General features: G+C 38.3%; 1 protein-coding gene across 2 annotated transcripts; it reads right to left on the reverse strand.

Moving 5' to 3' along the window:
* Positions 1–2,085: 2,085 nt before the first annotated feature.
* Positions 2,086–20,119, reverse strand: LOC122639744. Of its 2 annotated transcripts, XM_043832674.1 has the most exons (5): positions 19,961–20,119; positions 17,235–17,288; positions 7,628–7,731; positions 3,906–3,944; positions 2,086–2,577 (listed from the first exon to the last, which is right to left on the reverse strand). In XM_043832674.1, the coding sequence occupies exons 1-5, from the start codon at positions 20,034–20,036 to the stop codon at positions 2,437–2,439; spliced, it is 414 nt and encodes a 137-aa protein (XP_043688609.1). In that variant the 5' UTR covers positions 20,037–20,119; the 3' UTR covers positions 2,086–2,436. The 2 variants fall into 2 exon arrangements, with proteins under 2 accessions (XP_043688609.1, XP_043688610.1); XM_043832675.1 differs by lacking the exon at positions 3,906–3,944.
* Positions 20,120–24,427: the final 4,308 nt, after the last annotated feature.

The raw sequence follows: 24,427 nt of genomic DNA on the forward strand, positions 1-24,427 counted from the left end.
TCTGGAATGGATGCCCCCGCAAGTTTTCATTTGTGTTCCACGCTGTGTAGGGGCCACGCAGTCTACCATAATTTTGGGGAAAAACAGCTATCAGGTGGTGTGGCATATACACCTAAGACAAACGTAAGCCGTAAATCTCATCCATCTTGGATGCCATGCACACAGCACACTTTGTCATTGGCCACCGGGCTGGTGCAAGAGCCACACATCCTGGCAGCGATTCCCATCAAGAATTAATAATTTGAAAGGAACCTAGATCACTGCTTTCATGATGAAAGAGTCATTTTGCATTCATAAATGCTCCTTCAAAACGCTCTTAATGGCACCATGAAAGGGTGTTTATGAAAACCGAAGGATGTATCATCACAAAACTATGCATGAAATGTGCACATACGGGTAGATGATCCACATTCATTTGAAAATGACTCCAATTGTTGAGCTCCCATTCATGGTTTCCTCAAAAAATATAGTTGTAATTTCACCAATTTTAATTACAATAAGATTTTCCCTTGTAAAAATATGACAAAATATTGGTGTCACAATTGTAAATGACTTTTCCTTCCACAATGATATTTGCCTTAATAATTATTCAATGAAAGTTTATTCGACAAGGATAAAAATATCGTTTTAGTAATTTATCCTCCCTTTTCTCTTTTGATCAAAAAACTTAAAGCGAACTTTCACACTTTAAACTTATAGAGGCTTCTATGCCTGGCAATGCGGCCTCCTACATTGGTGTGGGGGCCAATCACAACGTGCATAGGAGCACGAACAGGGGTGGGATTTCACTCTCTCTCTCTCTATTGTTTATATCCAATTTAGCACAACTCTCCATTCCCTTAGCGGCCTAGTAAATGAAATATATCACTATTAGACAGCTTTATGTTTGAGGAATTCTTTTATCTTGGAAATTGATTCGCAAGAACCCAATTTGCACCATAAGGAACATCTACAGTCTTTAAAAGAGTGTCTATTTGGCACTATTCAGCCCCACCGATTCCTCAAGTTTTTTTTATGGTTTTTCAGATTCGTGACTCTCTATTCAGATAAATGTTTTATTCCCCTATTTACATATGTTGATATGTATGGGTTTGAAATGAATTATTTACAATAATTCTTAAGATAGTAGAATTTATATGAGTAATCGCTACTCACACGATTACCATCACAAACCCACCAAAGGTAAATAAGTATTGAAAAACAAGTATTTCAATTTCTTTTAGAAAATCAGAACATATTATGTAGAAAGTTAAAGAGGTACGAAGTGAATGCTTGTTTCTACAAGTGTATATATATTGATCGGTTACATTCTAAGAATGCATACCAAAAGCATCATTTAAAATTCAGATTGGATGTTAGCATAGAGGACTCAGTACTGACTGAAATCTACTTACAAAACCTGTACTTGTGATGCTTTTCTGAATGCACTTCTGGCAGCATTAATGTAAATTTCCTTTGCCTTTCTTCTTGTGAAAGGAAAGGAAAAAGCATGTAACAGAGTTGGTTTTATAGTTTACACACATGATCAGTGGTTACAGTAAGAAGGTTCATCACAAACAGCAATTCAGCATTCATGAATGACTGACACAGATGAGTTTCTTCACATTTAGTTTTAGGAATCAAGGATTTGATCCAAGATGGAGAAAATCAATAATAAAATTGGTCATGAAAACATAATGGACAAACATTATCTAATGAACTACAGCTTATCTTGTCACCCCAAAAATGTCATTTGGATTTTGTTGGGGGGGGGGGGGGGGGGGGGGGATTTTATGAACACATGTAGACCCTGAGGGCTGAGGTCCCCTATTCATATGTCAAGTTTCAGTCCAATCGAAATTGGAAAAATATCACAATAAGGCTTCGAAAATCCAAGACTACCAAGACATGGACTATGGAGGGGTGCATGCCAATACATTGGGGGAAGTATATGATTGATTTTGGCTCTGAAATACGACACACGGCCAATCCAGATCATGCCTTATCTATCCAATAATGAGAATTGCCACATCATCCTGCCATGTGGCCCAACAAGGTGGATCATCAAGACAGCCTTCTCTAATACAACATCCAGTTACAAATTTAAGAACCACTATTTAATATTTCAACATATCATTCATACATAGATGAGCCTAAATGCATCATCATCAACAAGATGCAGAGAAGGCTTAAGTTACAGTTCAGTAATACAAGGACAGCACCAAAAGTACAACCAAACCCAAATGTTAGGTCACTGACGGCTCCATGAACAGAGCAGAAGCAGAGGCAGGAGGGAGGTTATGAGTGTATTTTTCTTTTGGGTAAAAGTTCACAAAGGACCTACAAAAGTCAACTGAGCCAAGCTTGATTGGCAATCAGTAAGTCGAAGATTCCTGCAACCTATTTAAAAAGATTAAGTCAACAGGAAACATATGTATCATTTAATGTATTCTCTTTCTATGCAGACGTTGAAGGCATGTCCTCAGTAGCAATGGGTTCTGTAGGAGGAGGTGGAGGTGGTGGTGGTTTTTTCACCATGCAGGGCTTGGGTGGCCTGTTTGGATGAACTTGATCAACTTTCCCCGATGGTATACCAAACTGCAGTAAACAAAATACTTAGTTGTTGAAGACAGTAAACAGAAAAATTATTTCACAAAGCTCAAAACAAAACCTTTTAGAACATCTTAGGGAAAGAAATATACTTAGAAATCTAACCTAACAAAACAGTGAATTATTCTACTAGTCTAAACTCCAAAAAGATATGGAACTCTTCGATTCAGATGGTCAATATCATGGACCTCATGTAGAAGTAACAAAAATCCCAAAATTGCAGAGATCAGATTGCAAAGAAGGCATATAGTAATTTCAATTGCTATCTTTTTCTTTCCTTTTTATGGGGGTGGGGGGGCAATGTTCTGGAAATGGTGCATTATATCCAATAGTTGTTATGATTACCATAATATAAAGCAACTCATTATTTTGAAAGTCCAGATCAATGACGACAAGGTCCACAACATCATCTGGCAGCTACTCAGGTGGCAACCCAAAAGGGTAAATGGATCACCATATCACCCTCCTTTCCTGTGCCATGTTTTGGTCCAATAGGCCCCCACCACATGGCAAAAGAATTTTTTCCCCTCTTTGGAGGGTGGTCCCTGGAAAACTTTGAAACTTCAATTGCTGGCATGAGGAGAACACACTAATAAACAATAGGGAGTAGAGATGTGTTCACAGGACACTCATAAACATAGTGAAATCATAGGGTTCCCTCTCCGATGGATGGTTATCGGACATATCATTCCCCAAATAGAGTAAGGGCATTTGTATTGCTAGGGAATCTAGAAAATACCATCCAGGAGAACATTTTCCTCTTACGAGTTTTGCCCTATAGAAATTATGTCATGCTTGCATAGTTATTGCATTGAGAAAAGGGACAATGCTCAATGGTGAAATCCCAAATCCAGTTCTCTATTTCCTGTTCACCAACATGCAAGTACTCCATCTGAATTTGTACATTTTTATATGTATGGATATGGATAATAATGCTCTAATGTGTATCTCTGTACACAGACAAGAACAAGCAGATCAACTTCTGTTTCCTACGATTAGTATATCTCCATGAAATAGAAAGCAGAACCAAGATCACTTAACAGTTTCTTGAATAGGAAAAACAGATTCCAGTGGAAGTATCATGATTATCAGCAGTTTTTCATAATTATCATAGGATTATATAAAGCACCAGAAATATCAAGCACTTCAAGTGCCCACAAAACACGCTAGAGAAACTCAGATACAGGTTCAATATAACAGAACTATTCTCTAAACATGCCAAATCATATCATGTTCCATAAAGTCTGACTTTCTGCAAGAATATCTCAGTGAAACAAGTGAATCAATTGGAAGTTCCCTAATTCCAACATACTGACCTTGTAACCACATCCAGATACACAAGCATGGAAGCATTCCTGTAAGAAGAAAATAAATCATAATCGTTGAACAGGTGAAACAGTTACAATGAAAAAATAGCTGTGCATATGCTTCTATTTCAAGCACTCTTGAAACTTTAAACAACTATATAATAATGCCAGAAATGTCTATAGATTAACCATCATTATCCACAAGAAATACATCCAATATGACACTTAATGTATCTTGTAAGTGAAGCAGCAACGAGGAATGTCCAATAGGCCACATAGACACCACACCAACAAGACAACTACTTACTCCATACAAACTACGCACAAACTGGGACATAAAGAGTGATAAAAATTTGTAACCAAAAACGATATACACAATCAGAAGTGTCCAATAAACCTTCCTAACGAAAACTTGCAGACTCAAGCCCAAGGGATCTGTCTTTTAATTTACCTTTCTTCCAAAAACTTCCTAGACCTTTTTTAGCTAAGATCATTTAACCATAATGGAGGGTGGGCCTTGGTGCAATGGTAAAGGTTGCTCCATTGTGACCAAGTGGTCACAGGTTCGAGTCTGGAAACATCCTCTTTGCGAAAGCAGGGGTAAGGCTGCGTACATTATGAACCCCCCAGACCCCGTAGTGGTGGGAGCCTTGTGCACTGGGTACGTCCTTTTTTTTATCATTTAACCAGAACGACAAACAGTGAGGATGCCTTGAGGTTTCCACCTGATGCATTGGCTACAGTTCCTGGCACATAGTATCATGCCTCTTCATTAAGATATATATCTACCACACATAGTTCAAGATCTCGTCTCGTCTCGTCATTTCGGGCAGGTCGAGATTTCCGAAATATCCGAAATTTCGCTGAAATATGGTATTTTTTCTGCCATATTTCGACAGTCCATCTCGGTGAGTTTTTAGCCATATTAAAGCCTGATACTTCATGTACACCCTTATTTAAGCTAAATAAACACATTTAAACCTTCATATTGCAAAAAAATTAACTCAAAGTGGTGTTTTGGGTTTGCACCCTTGATTGACAGTATACAGTCGGACCCTGATGTATAAATAGTTAAATACACATTGTTTAAGTAATATACCAAAATTTCACGAAATTTCGCGAAATATACAGAAATTTCATTAAATATACCGAAATTTCAAGAAATATACCGAAATTTGAACTTTTTTCATTTCGTTTGGTCATCTCGTCTCGGCAGTGTCGAGATATCTGAAATATACCGAAACATCGGCGATATATCGCGAGATTTTGAACCATGCTACCACATGTACTGTTGTAGGACAAAACATGAAGAAAAAGATGCCAAAACACTACTCACGTTACTGTTCATGTGAACAGTGTCACAGCCCCTTATTTGCTTTGGTGGAATATTATTAGAAGATACTGTGGGGCCCAAGACCAGATCATGTAAAGACTTATTAGAAGGGTCAATTTTGTCTATGTGTGAGAAATTAGGAGTTTAGTTTAGTTTTTATTTTAGCATTATTCTCTTAGATATTTTGTGGTTGTCTATTAAGCAACCTAAATGCCAAAATACGGCTCACTGTTCATGTGAACAGTGTCACAGCCCCTTATTTTGCCTTGGTGGAATATTATTAGAAGATATTGTGGGGCCCAAGACCAGATCATGTGAAGACTTATTAGAAGGGTCAATTTTGTCTATGTGTGGAAAATTAGGGGTTTAGTTTAGTTTTTATTTTAGCATTATTCTCTTAGATATTTTGTGGTTGTCTATTAAGCAACCTTAGCTCAGTTTAGTTTCTATTTTCAGATTTAGAAAGTAGGCTTAAGTTTCTATTTCTTTGTTACTTGAGGTGCAAGTATGGCCCTCTATATATTGTAAAGGCTTTAGAAGCCTCCCCATGATTTTACAGTTGAATGAAAGATTGTGTATTGCAAATATGATTCCCTTTGTTAAGTTTGATTGTGACTTGAAGGGCTGAAGGAGCCTGGCCAAGAGAACCAAATGCACCTATCCCAACCCTTCTATTTTCATCTTCTCCATCGAGTCAGAGAGCTACCGCGATCATTCCACTGCCAAGAATACCAGTCGAGTGCTGTTGCTGCTGCTGCTGAAGATCATCACTCAAAGGTTGAAGACACCTCTCCAACACTGTTGTTGCTGCTGCTGATTGTTCCATCGCTGTTGCTGTACCTCTGCAACCCCTTTGGCTGCAACTTACTAATTCCATAACTCCCCCAATCCTTCACCAACCCTGGTGGGTTTTGAAACACAACATCTCCCTTCCATTCCCTCCACTCGATCTTCTCTTTCACCCCATTTCACAGGCTGAAACCTTCTATTTTCATTCCACCCTCATAACTTCACTTTTACTTATCAGAACTTCACCAAACTTGCAGCAGAGCCCTCTCTCCATAGATCCTACACTCGATCCAAGTTAGAACGCAAACTGGTGGCTAGTTTGGCCTGCAGAGCATTAGTTTCTATTTTGGGAGTTGCTGTCATATCTTCCAGCTCAACCATCGGAATCAATTGAAACTTTCAGCAGTGTTTCTACCCTTACAAGCATCATTCGATCCAAAGCTGGGAGAATTCCTTTGGCTGGTTTGGTTGATTTCACAAACTTTCTAATTCTGCCTCTTGTTTCTATTTTGGATTTGTGGGTTTTCTTGGGACTAAATTAACCTAATTTAGTTTTACATTATGTACATGAGCATGTGCGTATGCAGATATACGCAAAAATTTTGATCTGCTGTGAATATTAAGCATTTTATAAGAATTTATGAGTGTCCTGATGTTTTGCATTTTGTCAAGAAATAACTTAAAGGAGAGTGTCTGAATTACACCTCTATGGGTATATTTAGAACCTGACACCTTTTAATTGTCCCTTGTCTTATTCCCAAAAGTTCTTTAAGATAGGGGTATAAAAGGGTTTTCAAAAATTATTTGGAAGTGACATATCAATATGTCATTATCAAAAGGTGTCATTGTCATGCACATTTTTTTAGTACACATGTGAGAAGACACTATTACCCTCATTGGCAAAAATATTGTGTCATACTAAAAGGGCAAAAAAGTAAGGTTACAAATTATTTGACACCTTGAGGGGTGTCAATAAGAAATTAAGTGACCCGCTATTTGGAGAGGGAAACACATTTCGATAGAGAGATATTGAAGAGGTGTGAACCTACAGTTATTTCTGCTATAAGAATGGAAGCAAAAGGATAACCGCTCTCTGGCAGCACACATCACCAAAGGCCTAATCAACTACACCCCACCTTTTGACCCCAGGGTGCCTCAGAGTTTTCACTCTAATCTTCACCACCCCTTCTTTTTTTTTTATCTGCTTCTGTATCTTGCTTTCCTTTTCCTCAGATTTCTTCATCCTCCCTCCCCCCCCCCCTCCCCCTTTAACAATGCATGAAATCTACAATGAATTATCAGATTTCCTATTAAGCGAGAGACTAATGTGACCAACATGATCTGTCTACTGGGTGGTAACATAAGAAAGAGTGGATGTTTGTTAAATTATTGATTACAAAATAACCTTCAGTCATATAATAAAAAACACTATGATCAAACATAATCTTGAATTCATGCAATTGGTTGAATTAAAACTTAAGCATATGTAATAGTTCCCCCCAATGAGAGACCAAAGACTGTCAATGCAGGCCCATGGAACTATATCTTAGCCTTACATGAATCAGTGTGGTGCAGATACTAAGAACAGAAATATGTTTAAGAGATAAACCACTGAGTAATTATCAGCTCCTGGCGAACGATCAATATATGCACTCCACTGATGGTCCTTTAAAACTGGATCTTTATAGCATATCTCGTTGCACTCTGCCAAGCCTTAACATGCAAATGATTGAATGTTAAAACATAAGCTAAACAAAAATAAGAACACTGTCCCTTACAGACAAATATTACAATATTTGCTTCGACCATTAGAGAATGTTAAGTTCTTAAAAAATCACTTTTAGTCAGATAAAATGTTCAACTGACAAAAATTGTATGAGACATTAGACAAAACTGAAAACAGAAGAGCGAAGGAACAACAAGACCACAAGATTGGTCAGTATTCTAATTACCTCCTCTGCTGGCATTAGGAAAACAAACTCAAGCTGAAAAGGTATCTAGTACTTATAAACCATGAAAGCATATCAAGCTTCCTTTTTCTAGCATATCATGAAACAATGACAAAGGACAAATCCACAGAATAGTATTCCAGAAGGAGGATCACAAAACAGTATCAAAGTCCAAATTTTGTGCTACCCAGGGGCCAGGGCAACCACAAACCAGCACGTATGAAAAATCTTGATAAAACACTACAAGTCAAAATTTTAAAGCACATATAAGATCTCCCAATGTCAATAAGGGTAACAGACAACTAAGGGATATGTAAAGCAGATCTTAGACGGAAAGAGAAGAGGAAATGGCCTGGTTCATCATTGAACCAATTTTTTACTTTGTACTTTTAGTTATATTTTTATGTGGAAGTTCTAGATAGGATTGGTAAGGTAGAAGATTGGTTCCCTTGCTTTAGTGTTAGTTTCCTAGTTGAGTTCTATCTTTGTTTTAGAAAGTAGTTAGGAGTTTTATCGTTCTTTGTTTTAGAAAGTAGTTAGGACTAAGGAGTTTTATCTTATTTATAATGTAATCCTACCAATTGAGTAGAATGGAATAGAATTGAGTTTACGTTTTGAGTGTGCCTGTGTGGCATGGGCAGCTTGTTGGCTGTCGTTCCCTCCTCCCTCTCCCTGGTATGATCACTCTACAGGTAAACCTCTCCTACCACTCCGTCTTCCTTCCGTTACTGTTTTCTTTATTTTCCTTTTGTTTCTCTCCCCAACCTTGCCTAGCGTTACCCACAACCAGTCCCTACTGGTCGTTGATCTCTTTTTTCCCTCTCTCTCTCTCTCTCTCTCTCTCTCTCTAATACTTTGTGTGTGTGTGAGCCTGACTTAAGTGACTTCAACCACAGAGCAGCCCTTGCTATTATTGTTGAGAGAACCATATCAAAACTCAGGTCTGGTTCTTGTCTTGCACCAGATCTGGTTTCAAAAATGTGTTCACAAATTGGTATGAAACTGTTGGGCCATGCATTAGTTGGAACTGATAGGGTTGGAAGGTATGAATCCAGCTTTAATTCTACAAGGTAGTTAGTGCCTTGTGTGATGAACTGGAATCATCGCAAGGGAGTATGATCCTGTGAGTTGCGTCGGTCGAGAGGTTGAGAAAGGGGCATCTTCGTGGTAGATACCTATTTTTCCATTATTTACTAGCAAGTCCTTATCCCCTCAAGTCAATTTTGTCTACTTCCATCTTTTGAAATTCCACATACATCCCCCTTTTCAAGTTAATGTTGTTTTGCCCCCACATTTTATTATTCACTAGAACAAGTGCTAAACTTTTCCCAAAATTCAGAGGTTGCCATTGACCCCATAATTTTGAGTCTCTTTCATTTTGGTGGGCCCACAGCGACCTATAATAGGAGTTTTATAACCCATGGTCGAATGAATATGGGAATACAACTCATCAGCTCACAAAATACAGGACACATATATAAGGTGACTAACCATCCAATATATTGATAACATGCTTTTAACTTTAATTTTATAAGCTATAAAGTATATATTGCCAATAACTACAATTTGCAAAACTAAATTTTCAGATATTTCCAACGTGTCTTATGGTAACGCTTGTAACACTGTATGATTTAAATGTTTTTGTTGATGAAACAAATAAGAGACGAACAGATAGTACACTCAGGACGCAAGAAAGTTAATTTCTAGAATAAACCATGAAAAATATGGAATTGCTGTTTGTTGACATCACATCATCACATTGATACAGGTAAGCTGAAAAAGATACCATACATTGGAAGCATTACTAGATCCATACCATTATCTTGCAAGAAGTTTAGGTCCCCACCTGCATAGAACTATTGGAGAAATTAAGGAGGCAGGGGTGGCAAAGACTCAAAACATAATATACCAATGCATACCCAGCGTTTCCACCTTACCCATCAAAGGGAAAAAGATGTTCATGTTAGATAAAAGATCCCTGGCTTCCTTGATGAAGTGAGCTTACTTCAGGAGCCACCATATTCTAAGAACCCAAACACTGGAGACAAATCACCCTTAACCATTGGGCTCTGAGATCCAAGAGAATTTTGGAGCCCAAATAAGGGTGTTTAGTCTCAACTTTAATGGAGCTGCCTTCCCCAAAATATCATCTAGAGGCTCCAACTTACCCAAACGGCCAAGATTTTCCATTGAATGAATTTCTGAGTTAAACTTACTGACAAACCCTGGAGGTAAGCTGTAGTCAACAAGCGATTGCACCAACTGGACTGAATAAAATGAAATGATCTCTGACCAGTCTCTCATAATTAAATACCCCAAGAAGCATTCAAAGGGATGACTAAATGAATAGCCCCCAACATAATCAACTTTAAAATGACTCTAGAAGATCTTAGGCTTGTCCTGAAAGATCCTGTGTGATACTAGCTGCAACTTCCATGTACAAATAGTCAATTGCCAGGGATTAAAATGCAATCAGTCCAAAACATGAAATGATTACTTCTAAAAAGATTCTAGACTAGAACAGCTTATTTCCAAGTTCTCACATCCAATAATAAATCTTGGAGAGTTCATGTCTGCACCAACTCCTATTCCCTGCCCATCCATATAGGTGCTGGGGTATAACTTTCTACTGGAGTTCACTCTCCTTGACAAAGATAAGAGTTCAGGATTACACAGAAGGGGAAAGAAACCCAAGATAAAGCCTCATTGAAACTATTTAGGCAGGACACATGAATCTTCTTCAACCTTTTCAATCTATCTAGAAATGTAGTACTGTAATTGAATAATCAAAACAGTACCAAAATAGAATCTTTTCTCAAAAAAATAAAAACTCAGATTAGGGAAAAATCACAGCATGAAATCAGATGGTTAGAATGATTCCAAACTCCAATCGAGTTCAACAACAATGGAAAGAACAGTGGCTGAAAATTAGAACTTAATCCAATGGTTAAATCAGAAAATAGGGGGTAATTCTAGTACCAATAGGATAAGGGTAAAATAGTAATTATCCATGGAATTCAGAGATCAGAATTTAGGGTGCACTTGTCAATTGATTCTGTATATTGGTTAGAAAACAGTAATCAAAACAGATCATGTAATTAGAATCCGAGTTAGCTTAATAATGGAAAGAATACCAGTCAAGGACAGAATTGGAAAAGTCGATATATGTCCAGATCAGCAGGTCTGATTTGGGCAGAATTCTGATCGAGTTCTTGAGGGTTAAAGAACAAATGTTCAAAATTCGAGAGTGATCTGATGGTCAGATTCTCTCAACTGAAATTCATGCAAAAAAAATCTTGCATGTGAATCTCAACTAGAACCAGAATTGCAGAACTAGCAGATGAATTGCAGGAATTAATTAGATCAGTACTTGCCTGAATCGATGCAAGGAAAGAAAGATGGAAGAGCAAGAACAAACAGAAATTAAACACCCGGGCTTCATACTGCAAGGTGGTTCGATTGGATCAAACACCAACCTAAACCTTGATCACACACAAGGGGTTCTTCAATGGCGAAGTCAGCGGCAACTCTGTTTATCAAATTCGTATACAATATTGGCCTCCCTTAAAAACTTATATAGAAGACTCAAAAATAGACCCCTACACTAAAAAGGAAAGGCTTTACCTAATCCTTAACTAATTAGATAAGCTAAATTGACTAGGAAAGTGAAATAATAAAGAAGACATAAAATAGGGTTGGACTTATAGAATCCTAATCCATCCCAACTAAAACAGTTATAAGAAACTAAGTCAGAATAAAGCAATCTCGTATGCAGCTTTAATACCCATAGTTCAAGTCCCATTAAGTGACCTATTACATTGAAAACCCATTGGACTAGAGGCCTAACACATATATAACCTAATGTAAGGCTTATTTCCATTAAAATAAACCTATTTAGGTGTGATCTAACTGCATCATCTAGGGCCATATATCATAAGCCATCAGGTCTTTCCTTGCTACCTCATCCAACGTTTGCCCTTCACTCATTTTTTTAGAGTCTTCAGCTGCACCATACGATACCACTCATTGGTGCAGTCACTGATCTTCATTCTGTACATCCATCACAATAACTTTTCATCGTCTGGATGCCTATGATGCCACCCCTTAGTTCCCAAAAAAGCATTACTTTCAATCTTTTATACAAATATTCTTAATGTAGAGGTTATGATGTATCTCAGCTGTTCAAAACCAGCTGCTGTTGTAGGGATTTATCCTTACACCAGCAGTAGGGTAGGTCTAGGGATTCCCCCTACACCAGCATAAATTGTGGGATTAGGTCTTGGTCTTTATTTAGACTTTGTTTGCTGAAGTTGAAATCCTAATTGGGATTCCTAGTTTAGTTTTGAATCCTAGTTTCAGTTTGATTTATATTTTTTTGCTCAGCCATTGAGGCTATAAATATAGTTGTAATTGCTCAAGAGAGCCCACGATTTGAAGAAATAAAGGACATTGCTTTTAGCAACCAGATTGTCTTGAGATAGGCTGTGAGGGTGAGATGCCCAGGCTGAGATAGCCATTCTATCCTTCTTCTTCTTCCCTACTCAATATCTATTCTTCTTATTTCTGTTTTGATTCTAAAGCCTGCAACCAAGTTATCGAGTGAGTATTCTAGAGTTTGAATCAAGGTTTTGAGATCCAGGAGTCACACAACAGAACTGGTTCGATTGTTGGTCTGAAAAAGCTATCCAGATCTGTCGGCTACATCTATTTTCTATTTTCTGTTGGAGATTCGAAGACTCGGATCTCAGCCATCCTACAACCAATAGGAGTGAGAATTGGAGGGCTGTTCCTGCCCCATTCAAGCAGCACTTGACCAGCCTTTGAAGGCTTGCTGAACACAGATCTATCAGATCTGGAATTCTCTCCTGGGATTGATTTAGGGTTTTTTTCTGCTGAAATTTCAAGCTGCGACTTCACTGCAAGTATTCTTCTGGTCAGGCCCATATTCGGAGAGTTTATTCTTCCCTAGAGAGCTCCACTCGATCTAGTTGAGAGGTCTAATTTGCTGGCTGGTTTAAGCCCTAGTTTCAACCTTCTACTTTTAGTTTCATTTCTATTTTTGGTGGACTGTTAATCGATATCTCTCTGCTGGCTGTTTGGATCTGCTATTGAGGATAATCTTTGGGGTTAGGGTAGTTTGCAACCTAGCCTTACATTAGGTTAGTTCAACTAAGAACCAACACTACAGTAGGATCGATGTACTGATATTCTCAGCCCTTCATGTAACAATCAAACATCAATTCCAGTGGTTGATTCAGGCTTTCGAATGGTCTTCAGCAGATCAGGAACTTTCAAGGCAGAACTCCCACTGAAATTGATTGGGGATAGAAGAAGGATAATTTGGATTGAGTCTCTCACTCTCTCCCTTGGGCCTCGCAGCCTCTAAACTGTATCTCACAGTTAACGGTTTTAACCGAACACTTTTTTTTTCAAACACGACTTGGCTGGTTATCAGCCCATTCCTTTATTTATAAATCCAACCGATTACATCCTAGGTTCTTCTAGAAATATCTCAAAACAAAAATCCCAATAAAACCCCTATTCCTTATCTAGAAATAACAAAAATAATAAACATCTAAATCCCCACGCAAGCTGTCATGGGCCCACCAAATCTGGGTGGATACCTCCTCTTTAGTCTTTACCACAATAAAGAAAATAATCCTAAATTGTCTCTAACTCTAATTACATCAAATAACTGAATAATATCCTAATTAGAAACAAAAACTAATCCTTTTAACAGCCTTCAAGGAATAGCATTGGTCTTTAACAATAGCTGGCCATGGGGCCCACAAGATCTTGTGGTGGACGGCCGGTAGGGAAGAAGGGGGTAACCTGAGAGGGGTCTCAGAGTTGCAGGGGAGGGGAAGAAATCACATAGGAAGAAGGGGGGAGGGAAGAAGTTTGCGCACACACCTAGCATTTATAGCAACACATGCTCTTCACAAACACAAACTCAATCAAGTATCTCAAATCTGCCCAATGAATTGGGTTACAAGCTTATTTATAAAAATGAACTTAAAGTTTCCTAATTGAAGTCTAAAACTGAAATAGAAATAAAAATCTCTAAATTATTTAACCCAACCTAAATGGAATCAAACTCTAAAATAAAAAACGGAATGAAACTCTAGCCTAAGGTAAATATAAATAAGGAAATAAATAAACTAACTATTAATCCTCTTAGACCAAAGACCCAAATTGGACCCAGTTCATCTCCATCTAGGTTCCCAAACGGGTTTGGGTAGTGCACCTACATCAATTCCCCTGGTGTTGAGAAAAACTCAACCTCAAATTTTGTAAAACAAGAGAATCAGCACCACTCGATCAGCATCCACAAACATCAGTTTTGATGGGGCGGTGATCCAACACGTCTCATGATCAACTGTCACAATCTTCTGATGATTGTTAGCAAACGGCATCTCTTCAATGGGAATATGATTGTGGAATTTCACAACTGAAATTGCACTATCGGTCAATTATTCAACTGCCACCTCGATTGGACCGTTCACTTTAGCTTGATCTTCACGTTCATTGGCCACCTCTGATCTGCTTTAAGAAAATTCTATCATGCTTGACACCTAATAATAGAAGCAGTTATTATTATTGGCAAGCTCCAGACAATTTGTCTTCAAATCAAGAAGTTTTGTTTGCAATTTACAGAAATTATCTCTAATCGAGAGGAGTAAATCGTATTGATCAACCTCCATGATGTAGCCTCAGGGTCGGCTCTGTTGTAAATAAATAGAATCTCTAAGGGCTATTGGGACAGCAGAATAAGGAAGGACGAAATAAGGATAAGAAATTAAAGATGGAGGGCAAACTAGAAAATGAGGCTAAAATAAGGACAAGGTGGAATAAAGAGGCATCAAAAGGGTATTATGGGAAGATAAAAAAGGGAATTAAAAGAAGAATCGAGAAAGGAAAGAAGAACAAAACAGAATTATAAGGAAAGGGGCGGTGGTACTATGGGGTATAAGAGAAAATAAAAGTTAAGTGATACGTGAAAAGGCTGGGGGTAATTCTGGAAAAAAATGCAAGAGTAATAAGTAAGTACGACTAGGGGGGGGAGGGGGTAATATGGGGAAAGTGAGGTTAAAAGGACACTTATTGCAGGAGCTAGTGGATCGAAGACGTGATGAACTCTTCTACCAGCGGAAATCCTACAGAGAAAAGGGCGGAAGTCTCAGCTTCGACAAGGAGTTGATCTTCGACTTCAAGATTTCGACGGAAGAGGACTCACGGTGGGAAGCTTCAAACCAGGTTTTTTTTTTTTTGGCTGGTTCTCGCTCTCTTCTCTTCGCTTTTCCTCTCTTCTTTTGTCTCATGTTTTTTTTTTTATCCAATTCTGGCGAAACATTGGGGCGAAGGGGGAGGGAATCGATTCAAGTACTGGAGTAAAAGAGAGGGCGGTGGGGGTTTGTCTGTGGAATCAAAGGGGGTTGGGGTTTCAGTTGGACTCAAAGGGATGGGTTAGGGTTTGATAATGCTGGGGAAATAAGGTTTGGACAGGGGTGAATGCAAAAGGGAGTCTGAAGGGAGATATTTATGGGAATATAGAAGGAGTGGTTGCTGAGGGGATCGGGAGGGATGGGGTTTACTGTGAAAACCGAAGGAAGGGTTGAGGGATTGCGGAAGATGAGAGAAGATGCTGTTACGGAAGGGCAATAATAGTACCCTAAAAGTTTTCAGACAAAGGGAAGTAGAATAGGGAGAGGGCAGGAAGGAGATGGATATCTTTCAGCTCTGATACCAAATTGGTGGAGGGCCGGAAGGTAAGAAGGGGGGGTAACCTGAGAGGGGTCTCAGAGTTGCAGGGGAGGGGAAGAAATCACATAGGAAGAAGGGGAGAGGGGAAAAGTCTGCACACACACCTAGCCACGCAGGCTCTTCACAAACACAAACTCAATTCATTATCTCAAATCTGCCAATGAATTGGGTTACAAGCTTCTTTATAAAAACGAAATTGAAGTTTCCCAATTACAGTCTAAAACTGAAATAGAAATTTTAAAAAAAAAATCCCACCAAAGACCCAAATCGGACCCAGTTCATCTCCGTCTAGGTTCCCAAACGGGTTTGGATCGCTCCAAGGTAGTGCACCTGCATCATCTTGTCAATTATCTCCAAGCTAGCTGGTCATGGGGCCCACACAATCAGATCGTTATCTCCTTTTTAACCAGCAAGCAAACCTGGGGAATATGGGGGGAAAATCTGGAAAATATCTTCCTCCAATTAAAGCTGGTCGATGGGCAGAATGGGCTGGCATAGGTTACTCAACATGGGTTTGAATAAACCCAGAATTTGGCGCAGTACAGCCCTGCATTACCCCACTGAGAGTCTTTGCTGCATCAATTCAGCCATCTCAATATCCTCATTTCAGGCAAACTCATTCAATAGATGTGTTATCTTTCCTTTACTTAGTATTCTAATCCACAGAGCATCACCGTTCATACGGCCATCTGATGTAGTTCAAAAGAATAAGAAGGCCAACAGCAAATCAGGCCATCAAACTGGACCAAAAATGGGTTAATAGGCTTAATTCGAGTCTAACTAGGATTCCTAATTAGGATTACAACTCAACTAGGAAACTAAAAATTAAGTGTCTAATAATAAAAATAACACCTAAAATCAACTCATCTAAGCCATCAGTCCATATCAGCCCCAAATTATTTGTTCGCATGAACAGTACCTCGTGGTAATATTCACGTGAACAGTGACTTTTTTTTGGGGGGGTCCTCTTCATGCTTCGATCTACATCAGACAATGGTACTTATTTCAGATGCATAGGAAATTCTACTCGGTAAAATAGTAAGTCTATAAGGAAAAACCATATTAAATCTATTTAATATGACTAGGAATGTGATGCAGCTAATATGTTGATATTGGTATTGAAGTTCGTTATCCCATTGCTTAGGTAAACTTGCATATTTAAGTTCAGTTACAATTTCTTTTTCTTTCCTTTTTTCTTCTGTTTATCTCAACCATTATAAAGTCTTGACCAGAATGAGGGAACTAAGTTCTTTATGTATGTCAAATCACTTTTGACCAATAAAAAGTCAGGTTTCCCCACTTTTACTGTTCCAAAATATTGGTGTCCACCATTCAATATCTTCATATCCTTGCTAGATCCATATGCAGTAAAGAGTACCTATTAATTCTAAGTTCCAATAGAAGTGCTTCACACAAATTATCCAATCAAGTAACTGAACCAAAATTATTCATATATATAAATTACAATTGAGTAACACAGAAATAATGTAGAATGACACTTACATTCTTCCCATGTCTCTCCATCAGCATCACAACCTTTCTTGCAAAAGACTCTCCCTAGAAGAACATACTACAGATTATTAAGTGATCCAACTAAGAACCTGCAATTTACGACAATTTGAACTGGAAAAGGGGAAAACTAATGAAAAAATAACAAATATATATATATATATTTTAGTGTGAGAATCTAGTTGGAGCACAGGTTCAACAGTAACATCTCAATGCTTATCATGCATGAGTAGAAGATATCTCAATTTCAAAAGGGATACTCCTGTTCAGTAATGAAACATATAAGATGGATAAACAGTAACAGCTTGGTACAAGGGAGTCAATCACTAAGACTTTTACAACGTCTTGCATCAGAGTAACCAAAATTCAAAATGACAGGATAATCTCAGTTCTCCAATTAATACAAATATTTGGATGGTTAAATAAGGTTAATGGTAAGACTGACAAATGTTTTGGTTAGATGTGCCTGATTTGTCTCATTTTCAGGCTATGCTTTATCCAAGAGGTGTCCCAATTACTAAACAGCCTGAAATTCACAAAGAATCAAGCCACCCACGAATAGCTAGTCAGGACAGACACATATACTCAGCAATGGGCACTCCCTTAATTCTTAAAGAAACAAAAGTGTGGCGAAGTGAAGAGCATGTCGAAAAAACAGCAAACCCCATACTATTGGCACATCAAGTATCCTTTTTATGAGAACCATGCGGTGAAATAGCTGCAGAACACAACATAACACACAAATACATGGTGCTTGTACTGCTCACAAGTGACACATAACATATGCTTCCTTCCTTGAGAGCTTTTACTGTTATAGGATTGTTATAGGAGTCACTCTTTTGGTGACTATTTAGTCAGGGAAGTTCAAATCAGTGCTTTTCCAATATTCTACCTTCAGGTTCAGTTGGGAAAGGAAATGATTACTTTCATGTTTAGCTCTTTCTACCATGTGCTGTTCCTATCAAGGTTCAAAAACTCATCTTGAGGAGGTGTCTCGACCAGGTCGAGATTCTTGAGATTTTCGAGATCTCGACGAGATAGTGCTTTTTTTTGTGTGTTTCGGTTTGATGTTTCGGTGGGCAAATGGCCATAGTTGACTCTAAAACTTTAAGAGAAGCTTGTTTTAGGCTTAATAAACATATTTAAATCTTCAATTTGTGGAGGGAAAAAAAAAAGCATCCACTTTTGTGCTTTGGATTTGCACCCATGGTTGGCAGTAAATGCCGAATCCTTATGTAATATTTGCCTATAAACATTGTTTGAGTGCTATGAGACATAATAGGCAAATACAACAAGTAAATTATGCAATAATGGATGCAATGATGAATACACATAATATTGAATAATTATTTAAGAAATTGTCAAGGACTTAAAGTAAAAACTACAAAGTACAGTGATGAGTGAACAATGCATATTAAATACACACCCAAGTACAGTGAACAATACATATGTCATAGACACCATAGTCTTCCATGTCCCAACAATACAATATTGTGTGTTTGTGATTGTCTATTGATATGAACTATGACATGCTGGATCAAGTCCACTCATGGTCTGATGGAACTGACGTACATTAGCTTCTGTCTGCATGACATATAGCCACATCATAGTGTTCGAGAAGAAACAAGAGTAGTTTCTTCTCAAGCAGGTCGAGATATCCAAGATTTTCGAGATTTCGTCGAAATTTTGGTTGAGTTTACTGAAACCATGCAGATTTGGGTCTCGTAAGAGAACTCGTCTCGACCAGATCGAGATTCTCGAGTTTTCCGAAATCTCGGCGAGTTTTAGAACTATGGTTCCTATTCCGTCTTTTCTTAATATTTGGGGCTTTTCTATCTTCTACCGGATGATGAAATTTAACTTGTTTATCAACAATACCAAATTATGATGCATCCTACAACCGTTCCACCTGAAATCCTTCGCATAGTCCCCCATCTCAATGTTTTAGACCTTTCAATTTCTTGTATGGGCTGCAGCGTACAACTTATACCCAATTGATAGTCCTATTAGCACCATTTTGTGATTTTTCTAAAAAAGAAAAAAAGAAAATTTTACTGATACCATTTCAATTTTACCTCCTTCAAGGTTGGCCAACCAATCAAATGGTCTGCCATGTGGAATATGGAGGTAGGTTAAATTAACAATAAAACAAGCAAATAAATCATAAATCTCAAAACCCATTGTTAACCTAACAGCTACCATGTATGCACACATACATATGTAAAATAACATGATACTCACGAAACACACCTGATGAATGATAAGATTAGTAATAAATAAAAGGATGTCCGCAGAAGATTGTAATTCAAAGTAGAATTGATTAATCTATTGAGTAATCAAATGGCCTTCAAATAATAAAGATTTAGCAGCTAGCATACACATATACAGGATAAGATCAGTCTTTCGAGCTTAAATACATACCAATTCTGTGTACTTGGGTAAGGAAATGTGCTTAATCAAAATAAGATCTTTCAGAGAGATCGATACTCGTCAATGACATTGTAAGTATCAAAACAGTTAATAGAAAAGAAAAGGCAACGTATTTGACAAAACGTTAACGATTAGAGGTCAAGAAATTCACTAAAATGCAGAAAAAACGGTAGAATTAGGCGAAGAAATAAAGGAATAAGGAGGAGGAGGAGACGAGGAAGAACAAGAGAAACACGAACAGAGAAAGAAACAAGGGGGTAAAGGATACAAAAGGATGTGTTACATCATACATGGGATCTGCGTGAGAGCTGCGAATTTGCTGGTGCATTGGTTGTTGCATGGAGACGACCATTGCTGAGGGAACATCTTCTTCGAAGACAATGGCCCTCTCTGTCCAATCTCTCGGAGTTGTCGAAAGGGATTTCAAACCGAAAGGCAACAAGGTTATTATATAAAGATCAGGTACTGTCAAGATTATAGAATGTGTATTAATAAGAGACAAACGAGTTGGTAAGGGTGTTTTCGTCATTCCGTCAAAATCGTCGTTCACACGTTCCTTCGTGCGTTCGTGGTTCTCTCTTCTCTACTTCACTACTATTCCTTTAAGAAAGTTTTTCGGAAGTCAACAATCAAAATATGTCGGTCCCTATTGTACGAAATCATCCGTACCCTTATTAGCCTGGTTCCAAAAGATCAATGGAATCTCTTCACCATATATAAAAATATATATATTTTTGAGGGGGGAGAGGGGATTTTTATCTCCTCAATTTTCCTTTCTGTCAATTTCCTCAATTTCATCTAATAGATGTGAAAATGATCACCCAACCCCCTGTCCGAACACACTGTCGGGTGGGTTCTACCTCCCTTTATTAGAGGGAATTAAGAAAATTGATGGGCAGACAAATTGAGGTGATAATTTTTTGGGAGAACTGACCACTGCTTGGTTGTGTAGTACCTGCACCAACACGGGGCATTGAGAGGTATCAACACAGATAGGATTTTTCATTTCAAGAGAGGCTGGGTGGTAATCTTCTGTCAGGGCGTAGGAGTCATGTGACCATGCAACAAATATATTCTTTTTTTTTTTAGAGGGAAGGAGGGACTTTAAAAATTCTAAATTAGGTTGGTCCAATCGGCTGATTTAAATCAAAAAATCACAATTGATCGACCAATTCTGACCCACTCCAATTGATTTTGATCAAATTCCGACCAATTTCGACTCATCTGATCTCGAACCCTATTTTTGTAATACTTTTAGGGGTGAGTTGAAGGGGGAAATAGTAAATGTATTTTTTTTTTTTTTTTTTAAGAGAAGGTCAACCTTTAGTCCTTTAGACAACGAAAATGCTGCCTCTATGGCTCTATCTTGTTGAGAGGAGAAACCATGTAAGAATGGAATTTCATTGTAAGGACCTTTTAAATGTAATGAGTAATAATGACATAACGTATTTCACTTACATTTCTTGCTCAGGGTAATCTTTGGTCTGTGAGCATTGGATTCCAACTATCTAAGTAGCTGAATTTTGAATAATGCTTGAGGATATCCACATGGCAATGGTAGATTGGTGTCAATCAATGATCGAATATGTATGGGCCAATCTGTTCAAAAAAAATTTAGGCAAGAGAAAGCTAATCGGTCATGTAACCCCTGCACCAATGTGGTAGCCAATGAAAATATGCACAGAAGCATTGGTTTGGTTGTGATTTCGATTTCATTGGGGTCAAATGGTCTTTTCATGCACAAAGGCATTGATTTGTGACTAAGCGAACCACGCTAACTCCACGACTAGTTAGCGTTCTTTTTCCCAATTGTAATTTGTTCTAGGATCCTTTAAATATAAAACCCATGTGGATCGTGGCAACAGACAAACTAAATTTTAAATAACTAAATTGATAATAATCCCAAAGGAATAAGAAGGTTATCAGGCTGCGTGATGCTTGTGCCCTGTCACACGGAAGGCGAAATGACCATCTCGCTACCGTGAAATGCAAAGTCTCATCCCTATTGAATGCCCTTGCATGCGATCTCATTGGCCGGCCACGCATCCTGACAATGATCTCCCTCCTTAATCCCATGTTAACCTCTATCTGCCATCATACCATACTAATCTTTTTTTTTTTTTTTCCGTAACTTACCATACTAATCTCATAGTATGGGCATTTATTTTTCAACCGTAGATATTCAATATAATATAATGGTATGATTAAATATGAAGAATCTTTTCAAGTTTCATGCTTCGTTCCTTGATCATATAATTTTTTTGACTCTTTATTCATGAACATCAAACACGTGAAAGATCTTCTACCAAAAAAACAAAACATGTGAAAGATCCACTCAATGTTCTAACACCCACACCGGATTTGGACTGAATTGTCTCACAATTTTTTGAACCCCACAACTAACCATCAACCAAAATCCCTTCCATTATTGTTTGCCCAAGTTACATTGATTCCTAATGTCCACATCCCATTCCAAAATTTGCAATTTAAATAGGACTGAACTACAAAATCATAGTAAAGGGTTTTAACAAAAAATCATAAGAGCAAAAGAAATTTGATTCAATGCAACGGAACCTAAAAGTAGACCCCTACCTTCCCCCAACCCCCCCCAAATAAAAAAAACATCCTTGTAGCTTTATAGAGAAAATAAAATCTTTTTTTTTTTTGGTAGGAAAAACAAAATAACATGAAGAAAATAAAACAAGGGGTGTTGTTCTTTGTACCGCAGCGCAGCCTGCGTCCAGACACATGGGGGTGGACACAATGACCACCCTACCCCCCTACACAGACTGCCCGTGTGTCTGAGCACAGGCTGCACTGCGGCACAAAGAACATCCTCCTATAAAACAAATACTACATAATCCCTAATAGCCTGAAGTTGAAGAAGTCAACTTTTTCTTTAGGGCCTTGATAGCCATACATTTGATCAATAAGAATCTTTTAATTTCAAGTATCCAACCCAAAATATGACATTATATCAATGACCATACAAGAAATATTCAAAAAGATAGAAAAAGAGTTCCATGGCCACCAAAATTGATCTAGCTCCTTCACTACATCCTTTAATTACTAGGAATCTATTCAAACTGTAGCTACATTCCCACTGATTATGCAATTACAGATATGTAACATTTCGATGTACTGAAACCATATGGAAAACCAGGCTAATGCATTGATAGCGGCCATTGCCGACAATCACAAGTGTAGGCCGGAGATGTGGAAAAACTCAAAGGTTGCAGGTCCGATAGTGGTGGGTTCACTTGCAGGTCCGATAGCGGTTGAGCTTTCGACAAAAAGGGATTTCAACCAGAGGGAGATTATGGGTTTCAGCAACAGGGTCCCTTGCAACTCATCTTCCCCATTTTTGCCCTCTATCTCACTTGCTCACTGTCCCTCCTCATTCCTTGATTTCCACATGGGCTGCAAGCTTTAAAAAGTAATAATAAAAAAAAATAGATCGAAAAAGAGAAGAAGACCATGATGCCTGGATATTTTGCCATCTCTCTCTCTCTCACGACCAAACAATTAAGTATGAAAATATCCCATCAAAAAAAAAAAAAAAAGTATGAAAATAGTAAAGTTAAGGGAACTTCAAACTTTTCCATGCCCCACGATTCATGATTTGCATCCCATCACCATGTGGGTCCCAATCTCATGAGACTCCCACCCAACAGAACCTCGCTAAAAAAAGAATTTTTATCTTATGCAGTTACTGCACGGTGCAGTACTACATCGTGCGACGGTTGTAGAGGCCATGTGTACCATGTGGGGCCCGTTATGTCACATGGCCTCTGCTGTGTCGCACGATGTAGTACTGCACCGTGCAGTTACAAGAGAGGATAACAATGCCTAAAAAAATGGGGTCTAGTTGTATTGATTCGCTTATAACTGGATAAATTATTACCCAAAAAAAAACATAACAAGGGACCATGTGGATAGGCCATTTCTTAAATTCAATTGCATGGCTCAATGTTTCTATTCAACCTTTCACTTAGCCAAACTTAAGCTGAATTTCATTCATTGATTATGCCTCTCTAAACCATTGGGTTAGGGAACGGTAACACATTTGTGTCTATCTCTCTCCTCTTTACATCAAATGACTATGTTATACCAAATAACAGTCTGCTAATAGGAAACAGACACGTGGAAGGCAACTTGAGCCGCACGACTCCCAATGCAATGTACCACATTTCTAGTGGGACTCTGATCACTGATGCGATCGCATCGGGAACGATCCCTAAACTTGGGGAACACAAAACCCAACCAAAGGGCTTGGTGAGAGGCATACGAAAATAGAAGCCTTCATCGCCTCGGTAACTGTGATCCCTATATAAAGAGGGAGGGGGACCACCGAGAGGTACAATTACTTTTTTGACTCTGACTCTTTCAGTACCCTTCACTTACTGTTCTGCGGAACTGACTTTGACATAAGAGAGTCCCCCCTTGGAGTCCGCTCCGAATCTCTTCAGTGTCCTCTTTCTTTTGCAGGTCTCCACGTCATCTAGCGACATTTGACGGCAACAAACTTCTTTTTTATTTATTTATTGTAAAAGACTTTGTAAAAGAAAGATAAAACACTATGAGGAAGAAATGACAGTCTTTGAAGAGCCAACATAACAAGAACTAGTCAACCCCTCCAGCAGAGCCTTATTAGTCAACTCCTATCCCAGTTAACTGTTTTTTTATCACCGCCAACCAACCAAAAAAACATGCCAAAAGATATAGAGAGAGTCCCCCGGCCAAACATAATTTTGGGT

Source organism: Telopea speciosissima, chromosome 9, assembly GCF_018873765.1.
Source record: "Telopea speciosissima isolate NSW1024214 ecotype Mountain lineage chromosome 9, Tspe_v1, whole genome shotgun sequence".
Classification (NCBI taxonomy): domain Eukaryota; kingdom Viridiplantae; phylum Streptophyta; class Magnoliopsida; order Proteales; family Proteaceae; genus Telopea; species Telopea speciosissima.

Bases quoted from the DNA above. Each gene is read 5' to 3' on its own strand.
- LOC122639744 (XM_043832674.1), bottom strand. From the start codon at position 20,036: ATGTTCCCTCAGCAATGGTCGTCTCCATGCAACAACCAATGCACCAGC. The intron at 7,732-17,234 runs GTAAGTGTCATT...TTGCATGTTAAG, and splicing joins TGGAGAGACATGGGAAGAAT to GCTTGGCAGAGTGCAACGAG. The intron at 3,945-7,627 runs GTTTATCTCTTA...TTCTTCTTACAG, and splicing joins GAGCTGATAATTACTCAGTG to GAATGCTTCCATGCTTGTGT.